This window comes from Castor canadensis, chromosome X (genome assembly GCF_047511655.1).
Source record: "Castor canadensis chromosome X, mCasCan1.hap1v2, whole genome shotgun sequence".
NCBI classification, from domain to species: domain Eukaryota; kingdom Metazoa; phylum Chordata; class Mammalia; order Rodentia; family Castoridae; genus Castor; species Castor canadensis.
In genome coordinates this window covers 96,593,301-96,607,583 of record NC_133405.1, presented here as the reverse complement: position 1 = coordinate 96,607,583, position 14,283 = coordinate 96,593,301, and the positions used below count along the sequence as shown (strand labels likewise).

The following is a 14,283-nucleotide window of genomic DNA, read 5'->3' as shown; positions in this document are numbered from 1 at the left end:
ATGTGGCAATATTTGTAAATAACATGTGTTATTTACAATCCCCATATAACATAAAGAACTCCTACAAGTTAATTTATAAAATCAAACATCCCATTTAAAATTGACCAAAGGACTTTAATAGGCATTTCTGCAAAGAAGATAAACCAATCGCAGTAGCAGTTATGGAATTGCAGATCAAAATCTCAGTGAGTCTGCTTCAAACCCCTTCAGATGGCTAATGTCACAATGAAAAGCAGTGCGGTAAGGCGGGGAATATGAATTGTGGGTGAGGACGTGTGTGGATGTTGGGACACTGCTTCATTGTTGTTGGAAATGTGAAGTGGTGTGGCCATTATGGAAAATACTACACCAGCTTTTCAAAAATTCAACTAGAATTACCATATGACCTGGCTATTCCACCTGAGTACATACCCAAAAGGACTGAAAGTGCAGGCTTGCACAGATAACTCTGCACCAGTGTTCATATCATCAGTTCTTATAATAGCCAGATGTGGAAGCAATCCTAATGTCCATGGAGGAATGAATGAAATTAAAAACAAAATGGTTTTACCCACCTTTCCTTTGCACCAATAATGCAAACAGGGCATCTAGCATAATGAAATCCACTAAAAGCTTTTAAAAAGGGAGGGAGGGGATTAGGAATGAGTAACAGAGAGGGTAAATTTGATCAAAGTATGTTATATGCATGCATGCAAATGCCATAATGAAAACCCTTTGTACAATTAATTTATGCTAATAAAAGCTTTTAAACAGAGAGCTGGCTGAGTGGCTCAAGTGGTATAGCACTTGCCTATCAAGTGCATGACCATAAATTCAACCACGGCATGAAAAAATAGATAAATAAACAAACAAATAAATAGATAGATAAATAAAACACAGTGGAAATGACCAAATGTTTTAGCATTTTCTGAAACTAGTTTAGGCCAGATAAATTCTTTCATTTTCATCCACTTATAACCTTAGAATGATAATAAACTCATGTCCTTCTGTTATTTAAAAGCCTGCAATGATTCCCAAAAACACTAAAAATAAACAAAATTCAAATGACTACACAATTCTTAGTGAACTGGCCACTCACTATCTCCTAACTTCTCTTACAATGCTTCCTTTCCATCGCTACCCCTAATAACTCTTTGTCTCACAAAATGTTATCCAAGCACCTGAAATTATTTTAGTCCCCAAAACACACCAATCAAATCACTTCAGACCATTGCACTTGCTGAATGAAACACAGATCTCCCAAATGTCACATCTGTATCCTCATCTTTTGGTGTCATTTCCTTGGATAAGTGTTTTAGGAATATCCTGTCTCAAGCAGCTGTTCCATGTCTTCTGACACTCTATGTCATTATGGGACTTTCCTTTCTGTGACACCCTCTGATATATACTTTATTTCTGTGAGATCTCTCTCTCTCTCTCTGTCTCTCTCACTCTCTCTCTCTCTTAGAATGTGTGCTAGATGAGCTCAAAAACCTGTCTTTCTTATTTTCTGCTGTATTCCTAGTGCATAGAACAATACATTTTATTCACAGTTAGAACTTGAAAGATATTGCTGAAAAAAGAACTAATAATAAAGTGTGTATATATTGGGACAAATTGACATAAACTGTGAGATCAGTGACATTTTAATCCACCATGCAAATGAGAAAATTGATTCAAAGAGGTTGAGTGGGGCCAGGTGTAGTGGTGTATGCTTATAATCCCAGCACTTAGGAGGCTATAACAGAAGGATCTCAAGTTCAAGGCCAGCCTGGGCTACATGGACTACACAGTGAGATCCTGGCTCCCATAAAATAAAATGTTGAGTTATTTGCCCAAGGTCAGAATGAATAAAAAGAAAGCAGAATGTATTGGATTTTTTATTGTGAAGTGGAATAGTGTATGCTTGTGATCACACCAAGTCTACCACAAGGGATGGCTGCATGAGAAGCACATACATGTGGATGCCTTCCTCAAAGTTGCACCAGCCCTTCCAGTTCTGTATAGTAAGTGGGGTGCACTGCTAACAGACAGAGCAGTTTCCCAGTGAGAGGGGACACCTGCCTCAGAGCTTTTACCTCCGGAGGTCACTGGTGGTAAAGAACCATGAAATACCTGAGACCTTCAGCTGTGTTTTCTTAGAAATTGTCCCCTGTTTAATCCTATATTATATTTGATCACGGGATACACCTGCATTTTCTTAGAAGGCAGGAGTTTTGAGACCTTGTCATGGACAAGTTCTGAGCTCCTGTTTCAGACTGGAGCTTTTACAGCTGGGGTTCCATCCTCCCTATCACAATGAGAAACCATAATCCATCTTGAACCTTTGAGTTTTCCCCTGGGAAAGGATATGGTGGTACCCAAACAAACTTTCCACATTTCAGCAAAATCTTTACTACTATCCTTTATATAAACTATTAGCAAAATAGCGAGGAATCAACCAGGAGCCCTCAGGGGAAGGAAGAGAAAAATTATTGCCACTTTTATAATTTCCTGCTTTGTCCTTTCATCTAAAACACAAATATTTTCTTTCATAGGTGTTTTATAGCAAGAGCTTATAAAAAAAGCAGTCAAGTATTCATGTTAGCCCTAAGTTTATTTTGAAAAAGATAGTAACAGAAGTGAAATTGCACCCTCCAGTGGACTTTGTAAGAACAGACATAGCTCTGAGTAGTTTTGTTTTTGAGATGCTGGGGATGGAAGCCAGGCCTTGTTCATGCTCTACCACTGAGCTACATCCTAGCTAGTAATTTAAAAAACTAGATAGCTTTTATGAATTTATCCTATACAACATGATGTTTTAAATTGTATGTACATTGTCGAATGCTTATATACAGCTAATTAACAATTACTTTACAAAGATGTAATTTTTTGTGGTGGTGATGACATAACATCTACTATCTTTGCATTTTTAAAGAATACAACAAATCACTGTGTAGTTTTAAACCTTTTATGGACACCAAAAGGCACACATAAGAGTCTAGAAGCATCACCAAAATTCAGAAAATAGTTGAGTCTTGTCTTCAGGTGCTACATAAAGAAACCATGCAATGGTAGTCTGATATTGCGATTATACTTTCATTTGTAGTGAGTTTCAGACATCACATGTTGTCATAGCAAAGTACAAAAGAAAACAGAGAGGGTACTATCCTAGAGTGACTTGTTTAAGAACAAGAAAATGCTCCACACAAATATCTTGATTCATTCAAAACAATAAATCTTACCCTATGTCATTTTCCATTCCAGGAAAACATAATTCCTTTTCATCCATGTTGTAGCTCAACTTGGACGAACAGGAGCAGGGTGCTGATGAATTATCCCTGTGTACCCTGGTACTCCCATACTCACTCTAGTTTCAGTTCTCAGACCTGTGGATCTCACACTTCTGTGCAGTGAGGATCTGGGGCTTTGCAAGTGGGCAAAGTAGACATGGATTCTTCTTTCAGGGAATACACAATCAGCTTGAGAAAGCAGACACCAAGTAAAGAATCCTCATTTCTGATGAGTGTGGTATGTGATTCAGTGGGATCTGACAGCAAACCCTGTTTAAGGGATATAGCCCCATAAGTGAGTAAATACTTAATGCAAATGTGAAGGATGGGTAGCTAGCTATTAGCTGAGTCAAAAGCGGGTGATAACCCCAGGCAGACAGGGTTATCCCAAGGAACAGAATTCTTCCCTGGTCTACTAGCAGATCACAGAAGAGATTAGTTTATCTGGCTCACCCCCTTTTAAAACTATGAGCACTCCATCTGCTTTGTGTGAATGAGTTAAAGATCAATTAGTCTCCTTCCTAAATAATATACACCAAGGAAGAGTCCATGTGAGCACACAACCTTGGTATGGTGGTACCCTGATCTGTGATTTCTAGCCTCCAGAAATGGGAGAACAAGAATTTATGTTGTTTCTGCACCCAGCCTATATCATGTTATGACAGCTTGAGAAGATTAAGAAACCTAAGCATATATTTAACAGAACATGTGTGGTATCTGTATGCTGAGTATTACAATAAACTGGTGAGCATGGTCAAAGAATAACTACATAATAAGGTCTTTGATCCACTTTGACTTGATTTTGGTACAGGTTGAAAGACAATTATCTAGTTTCAGTCTTCTGCATATCTAGTTTTTCCAGCAACATTTGTTGAAGAGGCTGTCTCTTCTCCATTGTGTGTTTGGGCCCTTTGTCAATGATCAGTTGGCTATAGATGCATGGGTGTATATCTGGGTTTTCTATTCTGATACACTGGTCTTCTGTGTGGATCAAAGACCTTAATATAAAGGCCCTAGACTTTAAAACAACTCCAGGAAGTAGTAGGAAATACACTGGAACATATAGGTATAGGGAACTGCTTCCAAAGTAGAACTCTAAAGGCTCAACATCTAAGAGAAAGAATGAACAAATGGGACTGCATCAAACTAAGGAGCTTCTACAGAACAAAAGAGACAGTCACTAGACTCAAGAGTCAGCCCACAGAATGGGAGAAAACTCTTTGTCAGCCCAGTTTGAATGGCCATATCCAAGGGCAATAACAACAACAAATGCTGGTGAGGATGTGGTGAAACGGGAACCTTTATACACTGTTGGTGGGAATGCAAATTAGTACAAATACTATGGAAAATAGTGTAGAGATTCCTCAAAAAGCTAAAGATATAACTGCCATATGATCCAGTGATATTGTTGCAGGGCATCTACCCAAAGGAATGTAAGACAGGATACACTAGACAAACCTGTACACTGATGTTCATTGCAGCACTTTTCACAATAACCAAGCTTTGAAAACAACCCAGGTGTCCTACAACTGGTGAATACATCAAGAAAATGTGATACACACACACACACACACAATATAGCTTTACTCAGCCATGAAGTTTGAAGGTAAATGGATACAATTGAAGGATATCGTGTTAAGTGAAGTAAGCCAGGCTCAGAAACACAAATGCCACATGTTTTCTCTCATACGTGGAAGATAGATACAAAAGATAAACATATACACAAAAACAAACGTGATCATATACAAACTCATATGTAAAACATGTTTGTAGTAGTGGAACTACTCTATGGAACTTGGAGAAAGATAGAAAGGAAAAGAGAATGATAGAGCATCAATAACATAGTAAAACTTAATATCTATGAAGGTAGAGAATACAAGGATGTGTACCGAAAGCTGTTGAAAAATGGGGGTTGGAGGTAAAGGGGTAAGGGAGAGTAATGGAAGGGATTGAACAGACCAAAGTAAAGCACACCCACAGCAGGCATACATTGAGAAACCCCTTTGAACATAAACTTAAATATTAATAATGAAAGACACAACTGTAAAATAGGTACAATGTGTGGGAGGTTACTGGGAGGGGGAAGGGGAAGGAAGGAGATTAAGGTGAGGGTATATGGTTGATGGACTTCATATACCTATATGAAACAGAACAAAGAAACTGCTTGCAATTGCTTTAAGTGGGGTGGGAAGGAGATGGAGGGGACAGATGATGGGGGCAATGTAAGGAATGTATAATACAAACCTAATCAGAATTGTCACTACGAATCCCTCCTCTATAACAAATATATCTTAATAAAAATTTATTTAAAAAGTATAACTACAAAAATGGAAAGTCATACATGCTCAGGTATTAGAAGACTCAACATAGTAAAAACTCAATGTCAACTCTCCCCAATTTGATACATAGGTTTGTTGAAAAGCCTGTCTAAATCCCAGCAATATTGCTGCAGACATAATCAAGCTTATTGTAAAATTTTATATAGAAAAACACATGCACTAAGATGCCTTAAATAATCTTGAAAATTAGCAAAATATAAAGAATAATTCTGTTAGATATATTGAAGCTTAGTATAAGGCTACAATACTTAAGATACTATAGTACTGATAAGAGTATAGACACATAGATCAATGGGATGCAATAGAGGATGAAGAAGTGAACCACACAAGAATGCTCAACTTGCTATGGCAAAGGAAGGAAAGCCTTTTCAATAAAATGGTGCTGAGGCAATTGGACATCCATGGGGAAGGGGTAGTGATAGGGGGGAGGGGAAAGGGAGAGGGAGAGAGAGGGAGAGAAGAAGAGAGAGAGAGAGAGAGAGAGAGAGAGAGAGAGAGAGAGAGAGAGAACAGGCTTGATCTAAATATGACATCTCACATAAAATTCATTCAAAATGGATCACTGTAAAATTTGAGAGAAGCATTAGAGATAGGTAGACAGTTCTTAGACCAGACAGGAGACGCATGATTGACAAATAAAAGAAAAAACTGGTATGTTAGATATCATAAAAATAAAAATAATAACTTCTCATTAGGAAGAGATTGAAAAATTACAGACTGGAAGAAAATATTTACAAATTATGCATCTAACAAAGAACTCTTATCCAGAATATATAAATAAATCTCAAAAATCAACAGTAAAAATGTAAAACAGAAAAGCCAACAAAGATCCAATGCATGGGAAAGGATATGCGTGTTTAGGTATGGCATATGAACACAGGGAAAGGTGCCCAACACCATTAGTCGTGAAGAAGATGCAAATTAAAACCAGAATTGTATATCATTACAAACTTATTGGAATTGTTAAAATAAGAACTATACCAAATGCTAGGGAAGATATGGAGACACTGGATCACTCATTCATTGCCAATGGGAATGTAAAACCATACAGACACTCTGAAAGATAGTTTATAGGCCCACCATAAACAAAAACATGACCCCCTACCTGAAAAATAACTAAAGCAAAAAAGGGCCAGAGGTGTTGCTCAAGTGGTAGGGTGCCTGCCTAGCAAGCACAAGGCCTGGAGTTCAAACCTCAGTACCTCAAAAAACAACAACAAAAATACGTCATGGTGTGTCCAGGCATGATTCTAAATGTCATATTCTGGAGATCAGAACTTTTCTAGAAAATGTGTGATTCCAGGGCAGGGACAGCAAAAGTACAGCGAGAGCCTGGGGTATCTAGTTGTTCCAGAAACAACCTAGTACTTAAAGATTAATGAAGAAGTACCAAGGGTCACTGGAGTCACTTGAAAGGGCTCCCATGGGTCAAAGGTTGGGACAATTCGAACTTAAATAAGTGACTTAGTTGACTGTAAATTATTGAATAAAAGTTCACAAATTCAAAATTATACTCAGAGAGAGAATAATTTTTCATAATTGAGGATTTCTATAGTCCAAACTCTTTACTCTGTAAAACAAAAATTAAAATAGACAATTAAGCATATTCTGTGCTTTTAGGGAATAAACAGTTCATCCACAGCTGATAAGAGAAAGCTTTCCGTTATGGATGAATGCTAGCTAGTGAAAAGAGAAGGAAATTCCGCATCAGAAAATCACCATTTTAGCTGGAGACATGGCTCAAGTGGTAGAACACCTGCCTAGCAAGTGTGAAGCCTGGAATTAAAACCCCAGTATCACCAAACGAAAAAAGAAATTAAAAAGTCACTATTTTGTAACCCAACAGCAATGAAATAATTAGTTCAACCAAAGAATATCACCAGATTCTAAACCTTTAGACACAAGGTTGGAAAGGAACAAGATAGTCACACAGTGTCAAAGTAATGTCCCTCAGATTACTTGGTTATTGCAAGAGAAAACCATACTTTCATAATGAAGAAATTTGGCAATCACTACTTTAAGGAAGAGATAATATACTGGGATTCCTTGAAATTACGAACCTGTGACGTGAGGCATATGAAGTATTCAACACCACACACGAAGTATAATTGCCAAAATGAGCTTCTGGAATCTCATCAAGCCATTAGACTTCAGTTGTGTGAGAAATGTATCAGGTAGAGCGACATCTAACGGCACCACGAGGAAGCAACCAAAATACATTGAACAAGACTGCTCAATGTTTCCCCAGGTGTTGATTTGATTACACCCCAGAAAGGAGGACCCAGGCTCACTCTGTGGAGTATTTCCTCTGGACACACATAAATTTCCAAAGAAAAAGTTTTTCATTCATATTCATGCCTGACAGCCCTGCTAACTTACTCTTGGTACAGATCGACAAATAAATGTATTGTTCTTTTTTATTTCTATTTATTTATTTATTTTTGCACTGAGGTAGATCAAACCTGTGGCCTCACACCTGTTACGGAAGGGCAAGGGCTCTACCATATACATTTATATTAACGACGAAGAGAGGAAAATCCTCAGCCGTGTTTCTTCTTTTACTTCCTGTCCTTAGGGGATGATTTAAACAAGTCATTGCCATTGAATTTCTTTGGTTGGATGCACTGATGTAACATACTGTTGTGAGTCTTCATCCCTACTGCCCCCAGCCTTGGTACAACTACTTAGATACTCCACAGTGTCATTGTTGAAAGGGTTTGTACACATCTCTGTCTCTTCTATAGTGGGTGAATTATGCACATTTTAGCCTGTCTTACATGCTGGTGCATAAGAACTAAATGGTCTGCAGCATTTCCGGTGTTTCAATTTTGTAAGACAGGGCTGCTGATATTTGTCAACAATAGAAAATAACGTTTAGAAGGATATGCTGATAGGCTCATCCAGAATTTCAGATCAGCACAGACTGCTTCCATAGTGTCAGGGGAAGGGTCTCTTACATTGCTCTCCACAAGTAGCCAATCCTGCGTCTGAATAGGAAACAAGGGACAGTGGATCCTGGCTTGACAGACTGAAGTACCATGGATAGGGCAAGGAACCAAGCGACAACTCTGTGGCTCATGGATCCTCTGGCAGCCTCAGTCGTCAGGGTCGGGAGCACTAGCTGGGTGGTGCCCATCTGTACAAGTCCTGTATCTTCAGGAACCATGAAGCAGGAAGCAAGCCGGCAGCGGTCAGGCAGTAGAGGCAAAGGGCATGGTATGCGCTAGGCTAATGCTGTTCCCAGGGCTACTGTGGAACCCTTGGTCGCTACTGCTGTACCCGCAGGGGATCTTTATGCCCCACACTGACCTGGTCCTGGGCACGCAGCTCCAGCGATGTGATACATTCAGGAAGCTGCGGAGCTTCCTCTACGAAGGCGCCGCCAAGTTCCTGCTGGGCAACTTTGAGCCCCCAGGCCTGGTGCACCACACCGGGCGCTGCCAAGGCAGTGTGGTCCACATTACCACAGGCCTGGGCCTCTACAGATCTGTGCGAGGTACAGAGCAGCTGCCACGGGTGACAGAAGCAAACTCCGAACACTTTCTTGTCCAGTCCTCGCGCTTCATCCCGCTCCATGGTCACCAACCCGTCCATCATACAATAAGCACTGCACATCTTTTGCAGCAGGTGCGGCCTGCACAGTTTCTACGCTCTGTGTCTGTCCCCTGGGTGTTCCGTGTGACCCCGCACTGCCTGGAAGCGGGCAGCGTGCCCAGAGGAGGACTATGGTGATGACTAAGGGAAAAAAGACATAGAAAGCAAGAGACGAGCCAAAATACCTCCTCAGGGAAGTCCTTACCTGTCCTCGGGAAAAGGGGGTGACTGGGGCAGCAAACACAAGGAAATCCTTGTGGAAAGCCCCAGAATGAACTTGTAAAAAAATGTTACTGTGTGAAAGCCCTGGGTTCTGGACTGGTAAACCTTCTGAGTCCTATTTCTGTTTCCCTTCCAGTTCTTTTCAATGCACTCACTGAGAATTGATGTGTCTGTGTACAATGGGAACATTGCAATCAAATAATACGCAGTGTCTCTGCTTTTTCGAGTTATCTCTTAACATCACTAACTTTTACTTCCCCTCATACAGTACTCACAAATCCTTTGCTGGTTATTCATGTGCACTCTGCATAACAATGTTACTGTAAACAGGGTTGTTTCCAACACTTGCATTTGGTGTCTAGGATCACGACATACAAGCAGTTTTGTGTGCATCTATTGGGATGTTTCCAACTTATTTCTATCATCACTACTTAGAATAATACATTGGGCTAGGGGAGTGACTCAAGTGGTAGAGCTCCTGGTTAGCAAGTATGAAGACTTGAGTTTAACCCACTATACTTCATCATTTAAATTGCAAAAAGTAGTTGATAAGTGATTATATTCAAAATCCCTGACTGGTGTTCTGTTATACCCCAGGAATGGGAATGGGAATAGGCGTTAACACTTATCAAAAAGGCCCTGACTGGGCCATTTCCTTATAGAATAGTAAAACTGAATTCCTGTGACTGAGGCAGCGGTTTGAGACAATACAGGCAAGTGTGGGCAACACAATGACACCCCTTTTTAAGAAAACAGTAGAAATGAAAATAGGGTGGGGGAGGGAGAAAGGGGGAGAAGAGAGAGATAGAGAAGGAAGGAAAGAAGGAGGGAAGGAAGGAAGGAAAGGAGGAAGGAAGGAGAGGAATGGATGGAGGAAGGAGCAGAGAAAGAGAAAAAGAAGAAAAAGAGAAAAGGAAACTCAGAGACTGGGTCAGGCTCAAGAGATAGGGACTGTTGCCAGGGGGCGGGGCCACAGGTCAAGAGCAGCAGCGCCCAACAATGAAGAATGCCTCTTCTCTGTGACATCTGAGACTGTTCTAAACCACCCCAAAGAGGCTAGGGCAAAGACAGTGGTAGCAAGCCGCAGCGATGTCATGAGGAGGAAGCTTCTACACGGGTCTCTTTTAGGGGCTCTGGAAGGTTTCATCCATGGGGCTTTTAAGCAGCCGGGTCTTACAATGCAGGGAGCCAGGCGTTATCAATGCACAGCAGCCAGAAGCCATAGCAGGCCCCAGTTACATATCAGGCAGTCGCAAGCGCAAGCGGAACAGTGGCTACTGTTTGGACCCAAACTCTGACAACCCCAATTCTCAGGACCAGAAAGAAGATCGACAGCAAGTCCTCAGCACAAGCCACAGGAAAAAAGTTAAGATCGCATCTAAATATGCTTACCAAACTTTATTTTTGAAAGGAAAGATCAGTGATATTAAAATCCGTGCTCTGGGGAAAGTGTGGTGTTTACACAAAATATTTTTATGTCAGTCAGGATACTTTGCTAATATGTTCAGAGGTTCTTGGAACGAAGTGCATGAAGATACCATTGAACTGGAGGTTAATGACCAGAATATAGACGTCTACTCCTTACATTTTGTACTAGGTTCCTTGTACAGGGATGAGGACTTCTTAATAGAGCCCCTTCAAATTCCAGGTATTTTGGCAACAGCATGTCTGCTTCAGGTAGAGGACTTAATTCATCAATGTGATGAGACCATGAAGGAAACAATTAATGCAAAAACTGTATGTGGTTATCATGTAGCAGCAGAAACCTATGGGCTAGATTCTGTAAAGACACGGTGCTTTGAATGGCTTCTTCACAATTTAATGACGCACCCAAGTGTTGAACTTTACAAAAAAATCAACATAGAACTCATGTATCTGCTAATTTCTTCTTCTGATTTACTAGTAATGCAAAAGGAGATGGATGTATACACCACACTTAAAGGGTGGATGTTCCTTCGCCTTAATCCAGGTTGGAAAGGCACAATGAATCAGCTTTTAAGGAACGCTGGTAGCTGGTTTTTGAAGCACTTGAAATATGTTAGTAATACCACTTTTCTTGAAATGAGAAAAGGAATAATGTTTCAACCAGTGTTTAAAAAATTGAGATTTCAGCATCTTATCTGTGACTTGGCCTCCACAAGACTTATTGAACAAGATCGTCTAATACCTTCAGAATGGCTATCATCTGCTTACAAACAACAATGGCTTACCTTGCTTAAGGCACAGCAATACAGAGAAATTGGGCCTCGAGTCCTAAATGAAACAGAACTTGAAGGATACAGCATGAGGTGTGGCAAAAAGATTATCAAAAATGGTAAATACTCTTGGAAGTGGTCAAGTTTCAACTTCGGCTTTCCTTTGCATGCCATTTTTACCAGCCATTATATAATTTTCAAGCAAAATACTTTCAGTCAGCTATGGGAAGATTCTGCCTCTATACAACCTCTACGAAATATTGCATTCAGATTAACTTTAGTATATTTTGATTCTAGTGGAAAACTAAGTTTCAGCAAAACAACTGGTTATAAAATCCTTACCTTTGAAAAGGATGAAGAACAAATAGTAATGAGGCTGGATAGCTTAGTTCTAAAGTTCCCATTATATATATTCTGCAACTTTCTGTTTATGTCGTTAGAAAATACAGGAAACCAATAATCTCATCATTTAGACATTTTAGCATTTGGAAACTTTGGACGTCTCATTTAATTTAACAGCTGTATTATTAATATAATTAAGATGATCCGTAACAAAAATGAAATATTCTAATACATGTAGTAACATCACAAATCACTCTTTTTCATCTTCATTTACCTCCATTTATCTATGAAGAAAAAGTTTACTTACAAGAAAATATCTGTCAAATCAAATGATAAATGATGCTGGCATCTTTTGATTCTCATTTATGACCAATAGCCCAAGTCCAAATGAAAAAAGAGACTATATTTGCAAGGAATCAAAACCTGATTACCTTGTGAGATAAACTTGATCTTAAGGATGAGACAGAATTAAAGAATTCGTTCCTTTGCTGAAACTGTTGTGCAAATGTGGCTTTAATTGCGGCCTATTACAGGAGAGTCAGTCATTGGTTAAAAACTGAGGGTAGCCTTTCTGCTTTGGAATGTATAAATGTATGGTTTCAAATAACCAAACATTGGGTTTTAGAGCATTACATACTATAAACTTTATTGAGATTTTATAATTAGCCTTATACAAAGCTCATATTGTCTGCAGTTTGGAGAACTAGTATTACTGATGATAGATAGATACATTATCCTACCATTATATATTATAACATTATATATTATATAACACAATTTTATATGGTATGAATAAAAATATACAAGTAGATTCTATATATGCATAGAAACACACTTATACATATTTGTGCATGTTTAAATGATTATAAATACCAGAGAAAGACAACTTTTGAAATGATTAAGCAGATAAGCATGATAAACAAAATGGATTTCCATAATATCAGTGTCTATGGGAATCAATACATGAGTAATTTCAAAGTGTGCTGTTTATTTTCTCTATTGGTGCCAAATTTGGCTTTCTTCTCAGTTTTGTTAATTTATTTTAATTGACTAATAATTTCATATATTTATGGGTCACAATATGACAGTTGGATCTATGCAAAGATGGTAGATTCATTTAAGCTAATTAACACATCAATCAACTTATTTTTTATGCTGAGAACATTAAAATTTTAAGAAATTTTTGAATTATGCAATATATTAACAAATGTGATCACCATGCTGTCTAATAGATCATTAAAACTTATTCCTCTAGTCTCACTGAAACTTTGTACTCTACAATCAAAATCTTTCCTTTCCTCTTCTTCTCCCTTTCTTCCTCCAGCCTCCGATAACTAGATTTCTACTCTCTATGGATGGATGATTAACTGTGTGAAAAGACATCCCATGTATTAAGAGAGAAGAATTAAAAACCATCTTATGATAAGGGAATGTTTTCAAAATATATAATAAAATCAATTCAACCCTAAGAGAACGAATAACCCAATTTAAAAATGGACAAATTATCTTAACTGACCTATTTCAAAAACAAGGATACAAATGGCAAACACATACTTCTCACTTTTACTAGGCTTTTTATCTGCAGAGTATTTAATGCAACATTTATTTAAAAATGGAAGCTGATAAGCTTTAAAGATAGGTCTTCCAAACAGTTCCTGAGCTAGGAAGAGAGAACCTAGTCTGTTCAGCTGACTACTACAAATTTCAAATTTTGTGCAATATCTTACATGCAATTTGTGCTTTTGTCAATGTTAGTGTCAAATCAGGGGCAATTAACTTTAATGTGCTTATCATACCCTATTTTTAAATTTTTATCCTCAAAGCCCTCATGTTTTCACATATCATAAAAGCCTAGTAGTGGGTTCATCATTACTGGTGAACGTCTGTAGCTACTTGGATTGAAAAGATAAACTTAGGGTGATTTCATTGTCATTTGGATAATTTTGTATGGGTCGACTGTCACTATTTTCTTCAGAATTTGTTCACATGTCCTTTAGAGCAAAGTGAGGTGCTTCAAGTCATGTAAGATTTGTTCTAACAAAACTTATTTAACTTGCCTCATTTTGCCTTTTCTTTTTCTACTATTGCTGAATTCTACGTATTAAGTTGACTATGTGGAATCTGAAAAACTTTGAGTATTTCATCACCTTTCTAGAGCTATGACTGCATCTATCTTTTGACATCACTTGGTGGTTCACATTTGCATGGATAGAGCTAAATATGTCAAGAAAACAAATAGTGAGAAATGGAACACTAATTATAACTAAACCATAGAGAACTGAGTGCAATTTGAGGGTTTATTCAGGAATCAACATAGGGTTGATATTGCCTAAATTATTT

The 14,283-nt window shown here is 38.5% G+C and overlaps 1 protein-coding gene across 1 annotated transcript; it reads left to right on the top strand.

The window, feature by feature from the left end:
* Positions 1-10,555: 10,555 nt before the first annotated feature.
* On the top strand, positions 10,556-12,061 carry LOC141419664 (germ cell-less protein-like 2). The gene has a single exon (XM_074062919.1). The coding sequence runs from the start codon at positions 10,556-10,558 to the stop codon at positions 12,059-12,061; it is 1,506 nt and encodes a 501-aa protein (XP_073919020.1).
* The last annotated feature ends 2,222 nt before the right edge of the window (positions 12,062-14,283 follow it).